The 19,051-nt window shown below is 36.6% G+C and overlaps 1 protein-coding gene across 1 annotated transcript; it reads right to left on the bottom strand.

The window, feature by feature from the left end:
- Positions 1-1,182: 1,182 nt before the first annotated feature.
- On the bottom strand, positions 1,183-16,548 carry LOC113670541 (uncharacterized). Its single transcript, XM_089197631.1, has 12 exons — positions 16,446-16,548; positions 11,566-12,370; positions 10,028-10,449; positions 8,762-9,455; positions 7,871-7,970; positions 7,109-7,358; positions 5,826-6,629; positions 4,309-5,542; positions 4,023-4,118; positions 2,959-3,215; positions 2,349-2,616; positions 1,183-2,093 (listed from the first exon to the last, which is right to left on the bottom strand). Exons 2-12 carry the CDS (start codon positions 12,353-12,355, stop codon positions 2,089-2,091), a joined length of 4,920 nt encoding a protein of 1,639 aa, XP_089053757.1. The 5' UTR covers positions 12,356-12,370; positions 16,446-16,548; the 3' UTR covers positions 1,183-2,088.
- Between the last annotated feature and the right edge of the window lie 2,503 nt (positions 16,549-19,051).

Below are 19,051 nucleotides of genomic sequence, written 5' to 3' on the forward strand. Positions count from 1 at the left end.
ATCTCACCATTTTAAACGCAAGGAATCAAATTTACTTACTAGATAGAGATAGGGATCAGAGAAATGCAGCTGTAAAGTAAGGCAAAGACCTCAACTCGTGATCGCGTGACAGCAAAGGAAATTTTATTTTCCGTTGTCAAGGTCGTGACTATTTTGAATTAAGTGAATGTCACGATTACATATTCGAAGGTCATTGAAATAACAGCTCAAGTCAGTCCTATAAGGAGAACGATATGAATTGCTGCTGTTGAAAAGTCATCAGAATCCCGATATCGGACGGTACTAGACAAAACCAAATCGTGGGTAGAGTTCTTGTAGATTTGTAAGTAGTTTCTTTATCGGCTATCACATTCCCCACCAACTCAAACATTTTTCAACTTTGGAGAATATTACTATGCTATCTTTTCGTAATATTTGTATGATCTCTCTCTCGAAAGTTTATTTCGATTTAATTACTCAGCCATTTGTTATCATAAATAACATTTTTATTATAGGCCCTTGTTGTAGTCCTTGTTCTCGTGGAAAAATTGTCGCTACCTAAATCTGAATAACCTGCAACCTGAGTAATAGGTAAACAGGGTAAAAATTAAGGAGACCCGCAGTACTCAATTTACGCAACGTTAAACTTGGGGATGTAAGCATCTTGTGGGCTGTTTTCACTTTTTGTAAAATGAGTAGGCTAAAGATTAGACAAGAATCCAGCACCAAACAAAGTATGTCACTAAAAGGACGGCGTCTACAGCGAGAGCAGTTTGACAAAGCCGTATCTTGCGTGAGAAATACTGAGTAACCACATGGCTTCAATTGCATAATCAGTCATAATTTATGCGTTGTACTCTTTGCGGCACGGCGCTGTATCTGGCATTCACAGGACCCCAGGTAAGTGAGGTAACCCACCAAGCCATCATCGAAATTAGCCCGTGTTTACATTCAGTCTTACATCCCCGGGATCCCGGGGTGAAGTTTCTCGAGGTTGTTGTCGCGCTTGAACTAAGAGAGTTACGATTCCATTACAGCGACTTATGATAAAACTTTGCCGTTTTGTTGAGTTCAAATTAAAAACGCGACTAAATTGCTGTTGAAGTTTCATTACTCAAGAGGAAGCCGGTGTTTAACATTTTAGTTCTGTATGGGACGGCTAGGAAATTAACATAGTTTCAAAACACACGTGTTTCGCTATTATTTCGTTCATTTGTTCTCTTTGATTTATTTTTATAACAGATTCACTCCACTAGATTACAAATAGTCCCGTACTGTACTCGAAGTGCTCGCTGCTCGCCATCTGTATTTTTCTAAAGCGCTTGTTGATCGCTATCTGTATTTTCTAAAGTGCTCGCTGCTCGCGAGAAGAATTTGAAAGCTGCTCGAGCCCGTAAAAATAAACAAACTGCTCGCATGCTCGCTAAGACCATTCGATACCCCTAATTATCGATTGCCTTGTAAATTTGGGGAAAGTTATATTACTGTAAGCGCTGATTATTCCATGCATCGCTGAGATCATGGTGCTGTAGAGCCTAAAGCAACATTCTGATCGTGCTGAGGGATTTTTACCGTGATCAAATGTGGCATTTTTTCATTGTATAAGAATTACTTCATTTACGTTTTAAAAATATTGATATATGAAGAATACATTAAACAACTTGCTAGTTCAGCAATTGTACAGAGTTTTCATTCAGTTGTATACACAGATTGTACGTAGCAATAAATGCTTTTGTTAGTACATTAAAATTAAGAGTAACTGAGTTCAGTTTATGTCTCGAGCCCCCTAATTAAAGTTTCTCATTGGTGTTTTCTTCCCCGTAGACATGTACACTTTTGTATAGTTACGATAACTTTTCACAGTGTGATGTCTTTTCTTTACATCCTTTGTCATTTGGATTGTTTTCCTTTTCATGCGATACATTGGAAAACTAATATTATAGAACCTCTAATTAAATCTAAGAGTTCACAGTTTACATTGGATAAATTCAGCTGAAGAAAGCTCAAGTTGGCCAATTTGCATCAATAGTCTGTATGCCTAGAGAGCCATTCTGCAAGGCCGGACTCTTCAAGAGGGGCCGATCAACGTGACTGCTGGGGCTTGCCATTTTAACCTGTAAACACAATAATCACAACACTGTGATTAAACGGCAAAGGAGAACAATAGAGTGCATGAATTGCGTTTGATTATTGAGATGGGAGCCAACGATGAAGCATGAAACTATGAAAATCAAAAACTTGCTGATGTGTGTTAAATGAGCAAAGTAACAAATCGAACAATGAAAGAGAAGAAGATCGAGGATTCTAACTAACAAATATCATTATAAAACAGAAATTACATTTAATTGGAGTAATGTAATGAGCATTACCTTGCACGGGTCGAAGGCTGACATAGTGCACCTCATGAAGGTGTCCCAGTACAAGAGGTTTGCTTTCGTTGACTGGACAATGTGGCGTAATGATTACATCATTGCTATGGGATAGACTGCTGACCACACGAATGCACGTTTCAAAGTAGTTTGCTGCGGCACACAGAATCACGTGATCACCCCAAGCGCCATCTTGTTTCATGTGTACAAGGTACTCAGTCCATGTTTGATGTCCATGGACAAAGTGCAACAGATCTGTTCCATCCGGCTGTAAGAAGAATTACATAAAGAAGGAAACTTAAAAGGATTGTTGATAGAAACTTGAGCGTGTAGAGTACGAGTCAGGGAGTAATTTTATCAGAATAGTACGAGACGACCTTTATTTAGCAAGTTTTTCCACCAAGGGCACAAGCTGCTATCAGAGCTCCTGAAAAAAACCACCATTCCACACAGGAAGAGCAACAGAACTCCTAGTCACTTCACGCTGTGACTACTGGGATAGGTTCTGGTGCTGTTGGCCAAGTGGCTTATATAATTCCTAAAACCTCTATCATACTCTTAAAATAACAGCGCGTGACATACTATGTTAGACATACTAACATCAACTTACAAGTTTTGGGTATCTCCTGAGGTACTGAACCAAGTTTTGTCTTAATTCGCCATGTGAGATTTTGATTCCCTTCACAATTTCCAGTTGTTCGGACAAGGCATAGAACATGCAATTTCCTAATCCTTCATTGTCAGATATTCTGAAGCCCCTGTATAATGCAATTTTCCTCAGCCCCAGTAATAGATCCGTTCTGCTCTTGACTTTGCTTGCATCGAGTTGCATCTGCTGAAGTTTCTGGATGATTCGGTCATGAGAACCTAGAAAATAGAACACTTTCGTTAATCTAACTGCATGATAAAAAGCGAAACAATCATCTGCTGGAAAATAACAATTCCCAATCTAGCAACAGAAACTTTTAAGGTAAAAAGGGAAAGAGCTTCAACCACCAGACTTCCGCTGTTTTGTTTAACAACTCAGCCTTAAAAAGGAAGCTGTAGCTGTCAATTAAGGTACTTCTTAAGTTCGACTTCTTCCCGTGAATGAATACACTAATCATCCAGAGAGAAGAAACAGAGAAGAAAAATTAAGGACGAGATCTACACTCTGACATATTTGTGTAACTGGAAAAGGACCCCTGGAAAAAAAAGTACTGATTTCAAAAACATACTGATGTATTTCCTCTACCGTATGAATATGTGATTACTTCAATATTGTTTCGACAGACAACTGTATCGTTAAAAGAACATAAACTGATTTTGATAAGAACAGTAAGAACTCCCCATGTCTCCTTGTTTCAGGCCTGGTTTCAGACCATTTTTGGTAGTTTCCAATTGGATGAAAACTTCAAATGACTCAAAGAAATAAATAACACCAAGCCGTCCGTCCGGAATAGAAAGTAAAAGAAAATCAAATTTGTTTGTACACGTTTTACGTTTGTGACTGAAGAGTGCGGGGGTAGAAGTAAAACATGTCTCATAAGTAAAAAGTATCTTACTACGTTTTCACGAAACATAGCTGGCCTGAAGTCAAAAGTCAAGGAAAGAAAATTACTGGATCTCCTTGTAACCTGTCTGTACTTCTTTGAGGATGTCAGTTATCATGTGTTATTAGATTATTTTACTCACTTGGAGTCAGTAATGAATCCACTGTTATTTCTTCGGTTAATGTGTCAACAACTTCGACCTGCTGAGCTCTGAAACTTGTGTCTTGTCTTTTAGAAGCTAAAAAGATAGAAAGAAACTTCTATTTTAATAACACTGTGATCAATAAGAGGATAAAACGACCGATTACTATTCATGTTTAAAGTCTCTTTTATATGAGGTGTTCATGCTTTCCATCACAGTTAATTTGAGACCAAAAGGCGCGTAGCCCCCTAAAATACTTTTTGAAGGATATTCAAAACATTCTCACCATGAACTATGTCCCACATCTTCTCCACAAGACTGTCACACTGCTTCTCCCAGCTAAACTCCTCTTCATAGGCACTCCTCAGTTGTTGAATATCTTGCAGTCGATCTGATCTCTCCCTCTGTCGGACACCAGCAATTGCCTTTGCCCACTCCTCAGGGTCCTCAGACTCCACCACGAATGATCTGCCTGATGGTACAGTGCACAGTGCTTCACCAAATCCTGAGTTGCCACTGACAAGAATGGGAAGACCAGCAGACAATGCTTCTAAAGCCGTCAAACCAAACCCCTCTGTTCTAGAGGGCATGATGCAGATATCAACTTCACAAAATAATTCTTTCAGTCTCTCTGTGCTTTGCACGAACTTTCTCACGGTCAGCTGGTTTTTATCAATTCCACTCTTGAGTAAATTCTTTGCAACCTCATCCTGTTTACCGTCAGGTGCACCCACGAAAGTCAGATGGTAAGACCTGTCTTTCAGTTCAACTATTGCTCTGGCAGAGATATCGTAGCCCTTCAAGCTGAAGTCCTCTGGGTCACCACGGCCAAACGTTAGAACCTTAAAGTTGTCCATGTCAACTACAGCTTGTTTAACGTCAGAAAACTCTCTGAACGTGCTCGGCGTCAGTTGAATTATATCCTGGTGCTCCTCGGATGAGCGCAGGTAAGAAGAGTATGCCTTTGTCAACTTTGGTCCAACTGCTACCACAGCATCTGCCAACTTACACAACTCCACTTCAGTTGTACTCTTATCTTCACCTTTGGAAATAGCCATGGGATAGTTTTTGTGCATTCCCAGTTCTTCGGGTGCAGTGTGCACCACCTGAATCCACTTGCACTGGCGCCATTCTCTAATAAATTGAGCTTGTTTACCAAGCTTTGCTCCATGACCCAGTACTATGTCAATGTCCAGATCTCTCGGTGGGGCACTCAGCCAGTCAAGGGAGTCGGCATAGCCTGGACGGTTTTGTGCCTCTCTGAGGGATACATTGTGAATTCGAGCCATTCTCCTCTCTTCTTCAGAACAGGCAAACTGTGGGACAAGGAGAGTAACCTCCACTTCAGAGTGTTTGGCCAACAGAATGGCAAGCTGTCTGTTGATGGTGGACAAGCCTCCCATTGACGAACTCCACTCACTGCCAAGGAGAGTCACCTTCAATGCTGTGGCAGACTTCATTGGATTGATTTCACTTGCTTTATCATGTGATCTAGCAGCTACTTTTGAGGAGGACAAACTCTGAAGAAAAAAAGGTCATATAAGATTATGATGATTAAATATTTTTACATTGATCAATACTTTACCATGGAAAAACCAAAAAGTATAAAATTCAAAATTAGATTTTATCTTGTTAGAAATTCTCTGACATATTTGAAACTGAAGAAAACCAATCAGGGCTCCCTTTCTCAACACTGATAACAGCCCCATTGATATTCACATTAAGTAACTTAGAGGAACAAAGCAAAGAATAAATCAAGGCTAGAAATCTTTGCTTCAAAGATCATTACACTCATTTTTATACCTGGCTTCTTCTTTTCAAGAACCATTTCTTCAATCCACAAACTGGTTCTACCATATTGCAAACTTTTCGCTTACAGATGTCCGGTTGACCTTCATTTGCATCAATGAGGTGGAAGCAGTCCTTGTGTGTGCAAGTGGTTTTCACGTGATCTGAGCATGCACGACCTGTTCCTTCTACCCCTGGATGACAATAAGGACATGCAACACACAGCCTATACTGCAGTCCCCTCAGGTATGGCATTTCTTGTGACAAATTCTTTAGGGTGTCTTCAAGAAATTCACGAACAAGAGTTGCTAGTTCGACGGAGTTCTGTCCTTCAACCTGATGACTGTGTGCTTTTCTTTGTCTCAAGGTTACCTTCACAAATCCTGTTTTGCATATGAGGACAAAATCATGAATATCTTTTCCAATGATGAACCATGCTCCATTTTGGTACAGGCTAGGTTGATACGTGGCCCATGTCTTTGAACACCAATGAATGGATCGCGAGACAAGCTGCAAGAAGAGACCATGAGGGACAAAGCCATGGACAAAGAGGAGATACAATGGACATGGATCAGTTGATGATGGTTCCATCTTACTGAGTTCTACTGGTGATGACTTCAACTGAGCTGGTACAAAGTACTTCTCATGGGTTGGGGAAGCTGAGAACTTAGCGATCAAGCCAAATTGCTCCATCATGTCTAAAATGTCTCCCTTGATGATTCTTTGTCCAATAAAGCTGGAAAATACATGATCAACATGTTCCATGCTAAGGATGCCACTTCCTTCAAGTTCCCGCCAGTACTTAGCATATCGAGCATTCTACAAAATACATAAATAACAAAAATTCCAGATAAGAGAAGTCCACCAAATGTTTCTCCTGAATGTTTCCCATGCAAATGTAAAAGAACTAGAAAACTTTTATTTCAATCAATGTACCGAAATGGTAATAAATTACACTCTCAATGGACAATTTTGTATCTTTGGCTGCTCAGAGATGATTATTAGTTGTTATTTACCACCACAAAAGCTATTCAGTGCAAGTGAAAAAAATTGTGTAAATACAATTATTGTGAGCGGTAGCAAGCCAATGCAAGTCTCTTGTTAAGGAAAAAGGCTAAATCAATCTATGACCTGAAAAGCTGCAAAAGGTACATGAAATAACTTGGGAGATAAGAGAGTCACAGCTGTTGCATAAGTTACCAATATATTAAACAAAAGTATCATTCTCATTTTCTGTTCACTTAAATTATTAAACATTTTTCAAGTAAGGCCTTTCTAAAGTGAAATTTTTTTTGTACCTGTTTATTGAAAGGTGGAATGGTTATCAGTTGTTTGAACAGATCAATCAACCACTGAGCCTTCAGTACAACTGTACTGCGATGCTTGATTATCATCCCCAGACCATGGTAAAAACTGATCATGGACTCAAACTCTTTTGCATCTTTCATGAAACAATCTTTCCTTGCATAATGCTCAAGTTGTAGCAGATTTCTGTGATAAATCTGTTTAGCCACCAAAGCTTCAATCACCTTTTCAAACAAAAACCATCTAGAAGGCAACAGAATAATTAAAATGTTTTAGGGTTTAAAATTGGATATTAACTTCAGTCAGACATGTACTTATTTGCAGTCTTTCAGAGTTAACTCATCCATTTCCTCAGTCTAGCTTTCTCCAAACTTTAGGAAAATCCAAACATGGTTATATTTTTCACATAAACAATCTCAATTCAAAGAGCTGTGCCTTCTCAAATATCCATCAGACATCCACACCTTTTTAAAAGCACAATATTGTCACAATGTCATGAATTAATAAGAGTTTTGTTTGTTTGCACTTATATGACTGCTGTGTATTTGTACAGTCTGATGTTTTAAGTATTTTGATGAACTTCAAACTAGTAGAGGTAAAATATTTTTTTTAGATACATGTATGTGCATATACAGTTATGATAAAAACACTGACTGCTCTTTGAAGAACTTGTGATGACTGTTTGAATACATGTAAAACATTGATCCCAAAGTCCATGAAATGAGGTTTCTCAGATAAATATTACTTTCCTTTACCTGATGGGTATTTTCTCCCCCATATAAGGCTCCTGCCTCAACACCTCCAGGATTTTGTTCTGCAATTCTTTTATTCCATCTGCTTTTCCTTCTTCCTCAGCTGAATATATTTAGAAAATGAATTAAAAGCACAATGTGACACAGAAATTCGTGCTTACAATGAGAATAGTTTGTATCATACATGTGTGATTGCAGATATTTCATAGGTGACAACATAGCTATGATGATAAACTCTTCAACTCCCCAAATCATCTTCTGTTCCTTATTTCAAACTCTCAAATCAATGGATCTGTCAGCAAAAATTTAGGTAAAATTTCCACACAGCCCCATACTACATTATGCATTCAGTTCTTGGACAGAGAAAACAATGAAAAAAACAATACATTGCCATTGGGAAAACAGATTTGTTTTACAATAGTATGGGGCTGTGCGGGAATTTTATCAAAATTTATAGACCCCAGTATGGTGATGCTGGTACATAAAGAAGCTGAAAGCTAACTGAGAAGAATGCAGCCGATAAAAGCAACAAAAAACACAACTATAACTAGCTTCCACTATTAGCCTGAACTCATTTAACCAGGGCAGTATCCTTCCCTTACAACTCCAACTTAAACAATCTGTGTGTCTACCAACCTTTTAAAATTATAATGACACACAACACCACTGATGGATGACATGTAAATGTGAGAGCCAGATAATAATTGTTCTTAATGCTCAATGTTTGCCAACGTCTACTAAATGGGCCTTTGATTGAAAAAAATAAACTGGCCACAACTTAAGTGCTCTCAGAATTGATGCAAAGACAAGCTAGTAAGCAATTATAAAACCATCAATTACTGCAAGTAACACATGGTGGAGGATACAATTTAAGACACAAAATATTATTCTTACCTCTTTTATGTTTTCCTCTCTGCTTTTGAATCTTCCTTTTAGATTTCTCAGTCAAGTTTGGTCTCTGAGTGTTGTCAATGCAGAATAAGGGTCTGACCACATGCCTCTCATATTCCATACCAGAAATTCTCTCCTGTATTTGTTTCTTTATTACAGCTATGTCTTCAACTGGTTTATCGGCATGTGTTCCAACAATAAACACTGGGGGGCGGAGGTAGGGAAGTCTGTGTTGTGCATCATCATGTGGGTCATCGGTTGCTAGGGCAACACCATGTACTGTAGCCAGCCATGACAGCAAATTCTCCATGTTTGTTTCGTTGTTAGGGTTTTCCAACTTCACATCATTACTCCCTTGTCTCATGCAGGGCTCAGCTGCAGCATCCAAAGGCTTGCTGAGATTGTGCACCAGTATGTATAATGATCGTTGTGATAAGAAGATAGGATGGCTAGCATAGTACAGGTGCTGCCCTGCAAAGTCCCAAATGTCCATGAGATAGGATTCTTCTTTGAATGAACCACTTTCTGTGTCTTTGCTTTGGAGATACTCCAACCACTGACAAACATGCTTCACAGTGTCAGGGGGTTGAGCAACATCAATAATTACCTTAGGCTCATCTGAGATGCAGTCCATTGATTGTTCAATGCTAATGTTGTGCATAGCATCTACTGACAGGTTATCTCCTTTATCCTCAACCTGAGTAAAGTATCAAAGAAGGTGAAATTAATTACTTTAACCCTTTAACTCCCATGAGTGACCAAGAGAGAATTTCTCCTTACAATATCAATACAATATCAACCAGATAAGTGATGAGAATATACAAGAATAACAATTTGGGGATAATAAGTTGATCCAATACTAAATTATCTGAACTACTGTTATGCAAATTGTGTGGTTTATAGTAAGGAGAATAGCAAATTTGATCTAGGAGTGAAAGAGTTAAGTACCACAGTGATTCAGTTTAGCCAGCAAACTAATTACACTTCTGAAATAATTATGCCAAAGTTTGATGTAAATTAAATAAAATGAAAGTACTACACTGGGAGGGAAATTATTGTTTAGACTATGAACAGTTCCCTGCTTTTTGGCTAAGACCATTGCAAATAAAAAAAAAATCAATTTAAAAAAATAATAAAACAATTTTAATTTTTGCTTCACTTTAAGGTTTACATAATCTTTATTTGACATTAAGCATTTTAAACTATACTGTCATTAAAAAGCTGCCTTACACGTACTTGTAAAGAATGTTTTTAGAATTCTGACATCACCTTTTTTCTGCCATATTTGTAACCATCAAAAGATCCCTCTTCAAAATCTGCAGGTGAAATGTGGACTGAATCTTTCTCCAAATCTTCTTCTGAAGTCTTATCTTGTATAAAAATTTTCTCCACAACAGTCTTTGCCACATCTTTAGAACATTCCAACAGTCCTGGTTTAATCTCACCAATGGACTGCCAGTTCCTTGCAGCTTGGTCAACATCAATTTCACACTTTGAAGGATCTACTTCAATCCCCTCAGTGCTTTGTTCTTCAGAGTCAAATGGAAGGCCTAGGAGACTCTTCTTTAAACTGGTTTTACCAGCTCGATCCTGACCAATGAGTAATATTCTACTGCGGTAAACTGTGACATATCCATCTTTCAAAGCCCTTTCATAAGCCAGCTGTACTTTGCGTTGATCTGCTATTTGGTCTTATTAGAGAGTTTTCACAACACAAAGAAAAAAGAAATTTCTGCACTGAAAAATTTGTACAAAATAATTGAAAAAAAAGCAAAGTTAAAAGTTTACAAATCAACTACTTTAAATATCCAACATGAATAATGTTTGAGTTAAAGGCTGGTATATAAAAACTAAACCATCACAAATTTTTTTTTCTGATATTAGTGCATTAGTGAGTTTGGAAAACACATTTATTCCACTCTCACATAAAAATTACACAGTCAATCAAAATAATTCTCCTGGCATAAAATGTAGTGATGAGTTTGGTGAACATGCACACCAAAACTAAACTGACTCAATGTTTTATAACATTAAGAATTAGAACCACTCGTGACTGATCACACAAAAGAGAGAGGCAATGACTTAAATCAGTTCTTCTAAGTAGTGAGGAGTCAATAACCAATTAATTGTTGGTAAAAGAGAAAGAAAAAGTGCTTATATCCAAAAGGTAACAACTACAAGTGTAAAAAACATTGCACAAAAATCACCAGTGATGTGGAAATAACAATCAGAATTTAGTCATGCTTAAAACAAATTCAAGTTCTATTCCTGTAACTTAATTCACAAATTGTATTAGTTTATAAATTTTGTTTCACAAGCTACAAGTTGTTCAATTTTTGAACACTTTCATTGAATCAAATAGAAAGCAAAAATAAAACAACAATTTCTATCAATGAAATGACTTGGGATACATTTTATCCTTTCTTTATTCCAGTCAAATAGAAAGCAAAACTCAAAACAATGATGCCTAACTGCATAGAATGATTTGTAATAACATTTACTCTCTTGATTCCACATCAAATCATATTTCCTTATTGATGAACTTAAATTTCAATGTCAGCCAAATTGTTAAAATAAAGCTTTCCAATATAGAACATAAACTTCCGTTACAAATGTCATGTATTTCTCAAGTGATGCCAACTTTGTTAAACCACACAAAAACTGACAGTATTTACAGTTTACCTATCGCCAGCTACCTGTAATAATCAGTAACAAGCAGAATAACCACTTGCAAGTCAATCATTAGAACCAATTTAGTAAATGCACACGTCACAACAATAATGTGAACAGAAATTTCCTTTACTCACCTTGGAGATCTGAATATACTCGGTCAATTATTCCTTTATCTTCTAGCTCCGCAACACTTCTCATTCCTTCAACTGTAAAAGGATTCCCATTTACAAACAACAATTTGAGTTTCTTCAGCTGATTTATAGCTGGACTTAACACAGTCAACTGGTTGTAACTCAGATCCAGTCTCTCCAGTGCCACCATCTCACCAATAGCATCAGAGATGGTGGTTAGTTTGTTATGTGAGATGTACAGCCATTTGAGTTTCTTCAGCTGTGTTATAGCTGGACTTAACACAGTCAACTGGTTGTAACTCAGTACCAGTACCTCCAGTGCCACCATCTCACCAATAGCATCAGAGATGGTGGTTAGTTTGTTATGTGAGATGTGCAGCCCTTCGAGTTTCTTCAGCTGTTTTATAGCTGGACTCAACACAGTCAACTGGTTGTAACTCAGATCCAGTCTCTTCAGTGCCACCATCTCACCAATAGCATCAGAGATGGTGGTTAGTTTGTTATGTGAGATGTACAGCACTTTGAGTTTCTTCAGCTGTGTCAAACTTGCAGGGAATATGGACAGCTGGTTTCCGCTTACATCAAGTATCGTAATATTATTTAGTTTTCCAACATTTTCAGGTATTGTTTTGAGTTTATTCCGTGACAGGTCAAGTTCGTCCAACTCAGTTAATTTCAGTACCGCTTCAGGCAATTCAAGCAAATCCCACTCTGACAGATTTAATGTTTTTCTTCCCAAACGATTTGTCACAATCTTACTTCTCAAGTTTTCTTTAGAAAAATGGGAATCCATGTCTCAGTAATGTAACTGTCAGAACGAAAAAAACAAGCTGTCATTAAAGGTGAGTAACTTGAACTAACTTTCTTGTGGCATTTATAATAACAATCGAACCAAAAATTGGCAAGAATGAGGTTTATAATTTAACATCTACTGAACCAAGGTAATGATTTATTCCTCGTAGTACATTATCTTTGGAAGCAATCCACCCTTCAGTGTTCTTTTAAACATTTTGAGTAAAGGACCGGATGCTTATGCGTAAAGGGTCTTGAGTTATTTATTTTCATCAGAAACATTTCAACTTAAATCTAATTGTATAATTTTTGTGTTCATAAACAATTGCTTGAGTTATAGATGTTAACGAAAAGGCAATTATGAACAAGAAAGATATTTGAATTTAAATACACTGAGTTTTCCAAGCCGTTTTTCCAAAAACATACGAATTACTACTTCCATTTCAAAATTAATATCCAACAGTAAAGAAATAATTAGGGCAAATCCATGGTTGGTTTTGTTTTCATGTGATAACCTAAGACAGTTGTAAATAAACCAAAGCATGAATGATTTCTAAGCTGTTGATATCAGACCAAGTTGCTAATTTTCAGACCTGTTGTTTGATTTTATCCTCTGTAAGCTATTTTTACTTGCAATTAACAGAGTGAATTCATCAGAATATGATCCTAGTCATTTAATAAAGACTGATTGGATAAGTCCTTCTCACTGACATATTCACTGTTTTGATACAAAAATAATCAGAATGAGAGCTCTTTGTTTTGTTTGCTTTTTTTTTTACAGAGTTTGTCTAGCAGCATGATGGTTTTAAGATTACAATTTTCAATTGAAGACATGTTTTGCATGAAATATCATCCAAATCACCCATAGTTGCTGTACTCATTATGTTATGTATTGAATGTTGTTGATGAAATAATAAAAATAACAAAGAGTAGAGAAAACTGGTTGTAATTTCTTATTCATGTTTATCAATAAAAGCTTAACTAAGAAGGGAATGCGAAAAGAAAAAGTTTATATCAATTAACTGAGGATAGTGATTAAGAACTCACTTGGTACTAAGCAGAAAAATGAGGAATTGAAAAAAGTGTCCATAATTAGAACTGGCCACCTATGAGAGTGTCCATTAGCAGAGAGTTGACTGTAAAATAAATTAAGATTCTTCATTAATTAACAAATCTATCAAGGACTGTCTCCAAATCTTTACAAATTGTGCCTGGCTTCTTGAATATTTAATTTTCAGCAAAATGAATTCAAGTTAAAAATTTTACAATTGCAATCATTAACCAACATCAAAACTCATGTATAACATATTTATTTAACCCTTCACCTTGCATGAGTGACCAATACAGGAATTCTCCTTACAAAATATCAACACAACATCAAGCAGATATTGTAAGTGATATAAACAAAGGAAAATATCAGTTAGAGGATTATTAGATGATCCAATACCAAATTCTCCAAACTTACATTATAAGAATGGTATGGCAAACAGTAAGGAGAATTACTAAAAAGATCTTGGGAGTGAAAGGGTCAAGGGAATGAGAGTGTTTATCTAAGAACAAAATGATTCATGTCCCCAAATGTGCACTGAATGCATTTGTTGCTTTTTCAAACAAACAAGTAATGGTTAAAAAAAACTCAGGGTTGACTTGCAAAAAAAAAATCAACAATTTTAAAAACCATGGATCTTTAAGGCTACCCTGTCTCAGTGCAATAAAAAAAATCCGTACTTCCTTTTCAGGGCTCAATAATTTGCAAATATCAGACTTAAAAAGTGTTGAGGAGGAAAAACTTTCATCTGAAAATATAACTTTTCATCTGTTAATCAAAACTATAACAAAATTCTTGAACATGATTGGTTATCTCCAGCCCAGTTTGAGCACCTATAGTACAGTGTATGTGTCATGATTGTAATTGGACCGTGTTATAGGACCATTAAAGGGACAATTATCATGTCATGCCTGTGGAAGGGGACAGAATGTGTGATGTGCGCACACTGTTGTCCTGCATTTTGCCAAGTTAATTGTTTTTGTTGTTGTTTTTTATGAAAATGTATAATGGATGTCTATAGTATCTTTCTCAGATTTTATTATATTGTGATTAATTGATAACAGTCGTCTGATTTGTTAATCAAGAGTATTATTACAAACAGAATTGGACAACAGGAAGTCCTGTGAACAACCATAGCAGAAATGTGGGTGACTATGGTCTATCCATGGTCTTAATGCCAGAGTAATAAGTGATTATTGAATGAGGTTGAGCATGATATCAAAAACTGAATTAAATAATTGTTTTATTATAAATTTTTTAGAGGCATTCAGCTATTTTGAGCATCTCTCTTGGTTTTCAAAAGTTTGAGAACACTAAACTTTAAGGTCTTGGAAACTAGGCAGACATTGATCTCAAGAAGATAAATGCAGTATAAGCCTCAGATATTGCATTTTATCATGTCAACTTCACACACTATTGTATATTGATTGAATGCTTTTGACCAATCAGCTTTTTCATTGTAAATCTTATGGATAATGATCAAATTTTTGAATATGTACAGGAAATTTTTTGTTCTTTTTGCAACCAAGAGACAACTGGCCATTTAATGCTGGAATTGAATTTTTTTGGCTTGAAATGCACATTACAAGTATGATGTGGTACTTATACATATTAATGAGAAAGATTGTTAATGAATCACAAAGAACTGAGTTTAAAGGTCTCTAAGAATTTGACTTGTATCTTTTCATTGTCAGAGGTTCAGACTTATACCCCTTTGTAAAACTCAGTCAAATAAAAATATTTGGCCTTTTCACACATCACGAATAATATCAAAGTTTTTTCACGTTCACACATTTGAGACATTTCACATGAAAGTAAGAGACCAAATTCCCTAACTAAATTTTCAATTTTCCTAGTCTTGAACAGTCTTAAGTGACAAATGATGACAGAATGTCTTATATTATTTGTTCAAGGACCATTAGAGGTCTGTTTTATGACTTCTATTAATCCATGTAAACTTCATGTCCTGTCCCAACCCTGGTCAAAACTTAACCACTACTGTTCGAGAATAATACATTTTGAAAACCATCAAAAAGCTGGGAATTCATCGCGCAAAACAAAATGGTTCACGAATCACGTTTAAATCAGTTCTTCATTCACAGGTCACGTTTAAATAAAAAATATTACTTCACGAGGACCTAAAAAGATCATATTATTTTTAATCACGATTCAAGAAAAGGAAAACCAATTCAATTCACGATTCACGAGGAAAAAAAAATCGCCCAGTCGTGTTTCACATAAAGAGTATACGAGACCCTCTTGTCAATCAATGAAGCAGACAGCGAGCAAGTTTAATTTATTTTATCAAATACCTGACATACCTGCATTTAGATCAAAGCAATCAAGCATCAATTTGGTTACTTTACAGATTCAAGAGATTTTGAGTTCGTTTCTAACTTCTGTCAGATGAAATCAAGTACACTCTATGGAATTAAGCGAGTATTTTGTCATAAATTCAATCACTTCCATTGCTTAACGCGAAACCGAAGCTTAACTGAACAACTACCAGACAGAAGGATTAATGATCAGAGCTGATTGTCTTCAAGACGATCAGAAACAGTTTGTCCCTTTATTCTTTTCATTCCTGAGAGAATCTTTGATCAAAATTCCCGTTAAGGCCATCTTAACTGACAATCACTGTTTTCCTTTTCCCTGTTGCTGAGAGTGTGTAACTTTAACTCGTCTCAGCAGAAGACCGACTGAACGCGTCTTTGTTTTACTTTATCAAAATCGATATGTCTTCGTGCTCTGCATTTGACGAGCGTCGCTTAAGATGAAACTTCAATAGATCAGAATCCCACAAACTCAAAATACAAAGAGAAACCAGCGAATATTGAAGAGTTAAAAAATATTTGAATATTTAAAAAGGTTGAGTGAACCGACAGATATGACCGCGGAAGCACTTCAGGGGAAAATGAATTCAGTTCGATCGAGCGGAGAGAGAGTTCTTCACTGAATTATCTTTGTTCGCGTTGCAGAAGTCTAGCGGGGCTACACTTTACAAGTGAGCGAAGTTCTTATCTATATTAAACATAATTCTTACCTCTTAGCAAAATGAACAACTACTGTTGCGAACAAATAAAAACCAAAGACAGACTGTGGACAATCTAACCGCTCGGACACTCCTTAATTCTGCGGAGGAAGACTTCCTCCGCAAAATATTTCAGGCCTCTCAAATGTCACGCGATTAAGGGCTGGGTCGCATTACAGACAATTTGGCAGAAAATTGTTTACTCTATGGACTAAAATCTGTTTACACCAAATTCTCTCACTAAACTTTCAATTTTTTCTAGTCTTAAGTGACAAACGATGGCAGAATGTCTGACATTATTTGTTCAAGGACCATCAGTGGTCTGGTTTATGACTTTCATTGATTCATATAAAGTTCATGTCCTGTCAAAACCCAGGTCAAAACTTAACCACAACTGTTCGTGAACAATTCATTTTCAAAACAGCTAAAAAGCCGGGAATTCATCACGCAAAACAAAATGGTTCATGAGTCACGTTTAATTCAGTTATCCATTCACGAGTGACGTTTAAATAAAATAAATTACTTCACGCTAACATGAAAAATCTTATTATCTCTAATCACGATTCACGAATAGGAAAAATTAAAATCACGATTCACGAGGAAAAAAATCGCCGAAGCATGCTTCAAGAAAAAAAAGTGTAGGGGACCCTCTTGTCAGTCACGGAAGGAGACAGCAAGCAAATATAAGTTATTTTATCAAATACCCGAGATCCTGCATTTAGATCAAATCAATCAAGCATTAATTTGGTAACTTTACAGATTTAAGAGGTTCTGAGTTCGTTTCTAACCTCTGTCAGATAAAATCAAGTACAATCCATGGAATAAAGCGAGTATTTTGTCATCCTTTCAAACACTTCCATTGCTTAACGTTAAAAACAGAAAACTATTCAGCGTTGAACAACAACCAGACAGAATGATTAACGATCAGAGCTGATTGACGTCAGCACGATCAGAAACAGTTTGTACCTTTATTCTTTCCATTCCTACCACAATCTTCTTTCAAAACTTCCCGTTAAGGCCATCTTAACCTACAATCACTGTTTTCCTTTTCCCTTTTCCTAAGGGTGTTTAACTTCAACCCGTCTGTTGCAGAAGGCGGACTGAACGCGCCTTTGTTTTACTTTATTAAAATCGTTGTGTTCTGCATTTGACGAGCGTCGGTAAAGTTGTAATTATAATAGATCAGAAACCCACAAACTTAAAATACAAAGGGAAACCAGCGATTATTGAAGATATCAGAGAGTTTGAGTGAACTGACAGAAATGAAGGCAGAAGCACTTCAGGGGAAATGACTTCAGTTCGATCGAGCAGAGAGAGTTCTTCGCTGAATTATCTTTGTTCGCGTTGCAGAAGTTTATTGTAAGCTGAACAGCGTTAAAAAAATGTTCGACCACTCCCCCTCCCCCGCACTTCATCCCCAAATCTGCCTCAAATAGTATATTTTTATATCATCCTTGTGAGATCGTATTCTAAAGGAAACAAGTCTCGACTGATGATTTTTAAAGCAGAAATCTGTTCAAAGTTTTGTAGAACTGTTAAAAAATCTGTGGACACGCAGCGACGTGCACACTAGCTATTAAGTAACAATTAAAGATCGGAAGGGGAAAACATTAAGGAGCATTGGCCTCGGTCAGCCTTACCTTTTTAAGTAATACGTCTAAGAGCTTTTCACCCATCTCTGTCAGCAGTGACACGTGCTTTTCTGCTTGGTCCTTGTTATGTTGCTCCATCTCCTTAAAATTCCCAGCAAAATGGCATCCATTGACTCTACATTGTCGCTGCCTCTCCTCGCAGACAAGCAGATGGGTTTGCAACTCCATCCTAAGAGTAAACAAAAGGTTAAAGCTACATGAATGTATCTACTAACTAACTAACTGATTATAGAAGTTTGAAAAACTGATGACCTGAACTTCCAAATGATGAGGACATTCTTTAATGTATACCAAAGTCAAATAATATTCCAATATTGGGAAAAAATCTTAATATTTTCTGTGTACATCTACTTGTAGTACTAACTAACTTGTATCTACTAACGAGGAAAAGAACTCGCATCTGTTCAGCTCAACTCATATTTTGTATTTGTTTATTTCATTATTTGCTGTTGATTCTTGAAAGTGACAAGGATTATAATAAGACAAGCCAAGTCATGGATATTTTCCCAATAACACTGCGTTTGAGTCGCAAAGTAAACTTTTGGGGCTAATTTTGGATCAATTTTAATCTTGGACGGAGGAGCAAATTGAAGGGAAGCTTTCCAAAGTTCACGAGATTTATATATTTAAAGATGATATTTCTATAAAAATTATATACAGTAAGCTTTGAGTACACTTGGGAAAGATAAAGAAAACCTTGAACTCAGTGACAATTTTCAAAGTCGTACATGCTAGTATGGTCTACATGGGCTTAAAAAATCAAATATAAAAGACCTAATATAAGAAACTGCATACCCACGCCAGATGCTTTCTTTTACGCACGTAAAGAGAATTTCATTTTAAGTTTGAAATGATAATGTACAACGCTTTGTGACCACACCTTCTCGGACGCTTCCTGCATTTTAGAGGGCAACGGATTTCTCCCCTTATGCAAGTCTTTTCAAGATGAAGTTCCTTGTTGGCCAC

The sequence above is a fragment of the Pocillopora damicornis genome, chromosome 1 (genome assembly GCF_964200805.1).
Source record: "Pocillopora damicornis chromosome 1, jaPocDami1.2, whole genome shotgun sequence".
Classification (NCBI taxonomy): Eukaryota; Metazoa; Cnidaria; class Anthozoa; order Scleractinia; family Pocilloporidae; genus Pocillopora; species Pocillopora damicornis.